The 2,028-nt window shown below is 40.1% G+C and overlaps 1 protein-coding gene across 1 annotated transcript; it reads left to right on the forward strand.

Annotated features, from left to right (window-relative positions):
- The first annotated feature begins 301 nt into the window (after positions 1 to 301).
- On the forward strand, positions 302 to 1,672 carry LOC129571500 (zinc finger protein 41-like). The gene has a single exon (XM_055451304.1). It carries the CDS (start codon positions 302 to 304, stop codon positions 1,670 to 1,672), a length of 1,371 nt encoding a protein of 456 aa, XP_055307279.1.
- The last annotated feature ends 356 nt before the right edge of the window (positions 1,673 to 2,028 follow it).

Raw genomic sequence — 2,028 nt, forward strand, 5'->3', positions numbered from 1 at the left:
AGAGAGAAAAGGCGACGACTAACGTGAGTGTTGAATATTATTAATTTTTTATTCATTCTTTGGATGCCATTTTTTGAGATTGCAATTTTTGTGATTCGATCGAAAAAGTGAAAAATCATGAAAATCAATAGATGCTCACAAAAATTGGTTACACATAACCCAACTTTCAAGCGAATGCGCTGAGTTCACAATACATGCGTACTATTCCTTTGTATAAACGAGTCAAGCACGCATAGTTTACATTTGATTGAAACAGGGCTCATTGATTTATGATATTGTTTTCGCTTGAATTCAACAGAAAATGAAGCCATTCAAAGGTGTTCCTGGTAGACGCTGCAAGCGCAAGTCAATGTGCACAAAGGTTGAAGTCAAGCAAGAGCCTGGTATTAAAGAAGAGCCCGCCAATGATGAAGGTGTAATTAACACACCTCGGCCGAGAGTTGATGGAAGATATCGTGCGAATTACGAAGGACCGGTTGACTTTGACTATGACTTCGATGTGTTAAAAGATGAAATCAAAGAAGAAGAAGAAAAGACGGTCAAGGAAAAGAACAAGAGGGCACATCGTGAACAATCGAATGAGAGCGATGCTGCCAATAATGATAACAACGAAGAGCCCATGGGTGACGCAATCGATGTTCAACCACCGAAACCAGTCGACAGTGAGAGGAAGCGGAGTGGAAGCTCCAGAAGGCAAAACAAACGAACCATTCCCAGGAATCAAGCGAGCAAAAAGCGAAAGAAGCACAAATGCCATGTGTGCAATCATTTGGCACGTGACAAGTCTAACCTCAAAGTACACTTACGAATTCACACTGGAGAAAAGCCGCATAGGTGCGAAGTTTTCTCAAAGTCCTTTGCACGAAAAGGTGATTTGAACGTTCATAAGAGATTGCATGGTCCGAAGCCTCAGTTTCGTTGTTCGAAATGTTATCAAGGATTTGAGCAAGAATCAGTCAAGATCGAACATGAACGGTTATGTAATTCACGCCAATTCGAATGCGATATTTGCGGATATCATACTGTGATGAAATCCAGTTTGACAGTTCATATGCGGACTCACACAGGGGAGAAGCCGTTCGAGTGCTCAATTTGTTCCAAATCATTCACAACCAACACACAACTCCAAGGACATTCAATGACTCACAAAGATGAACTGCCGAATGCTTGTTCGAAATGTGGTCGACGATTCGCCACACCAGACGATAAGCAAACACACGAAATGCGTTGCCAGCGAAGTCTTTTCGCATGTAATCAGTGTCATTACAAAACTGTTAGCAACCAAAATTTGAAGCGGCACATGCAATCAAAACACGGAGCAAAAAGATCGATCGAATGTGAAATTTGCAACAAGAAGTTCATCCAGCAGATAAGATTGAATCTGCATTTGTCTACAGCACACAACGACCAGTTCCCATTCCAATGCTCCAAGTGCTTCGGAGGATACGCAAGCGAAGATGCAAAAGAAGCTCATGAAGACAGCTGTGGCTACCGTCAGTATCAATGCCATTTGTGCAACGAGCGTTGTCGAGACAAACAAAAATTGAAGTATCATTTGCGCAAAGATCACACCGGAGAGCGGATTCAATGCGAAGTGTGCTCAGCAAGCTTTACCCACAAGGGCAATGCCGAGCAACACATGAAAACAGTTCACCATTTGAAAAAGAAATAAGTCACAAATTCTAGAGATTTATTAAAACGTAGTTAAGCTTAAAACTAATAATACACTTTCATGACACTTACAAAGCAATTTCAAATAAAAGACAGTCACATCAATCAATTGAATAGTAATAACGAGCATGCACCTGAAATTGAAATAACATTTAATATTTTCCGAAACAAAACTGCATAATTATCGCTTGAGATTTAAGCTTCAATTTTGATTGAAACAAAACAAAACATGAATACATATTGCAACCGGAATCAAAAGAAAAAAGCGGCAGAAGAGGGTTGCGTTTAATTTCTGAGTTCATTTTTGCGGCGATTTTCTTCTCCAACGAAAGAAACAAATGGTTTTGGGAACATGTA

Source organism: Sitodiplosis mosellana, unplaced genomic scaffold, assembly GCF_009176505.1.
Source record: "Sitodiplosis mosellana isolate CC-2019 unplaced genomic scaffold, AAFC_SMos_1.0 Smas_scaffold_2647, whole genome shotgun sequence".
In the NCBI taxonomy this organism is placed as follows: Eukaryota; Metazoa; Arthropoda; class Insecta; order Diptera; family Cecidomyiidae; genus Sitodiplosis; species Sitodiplosis mosellana.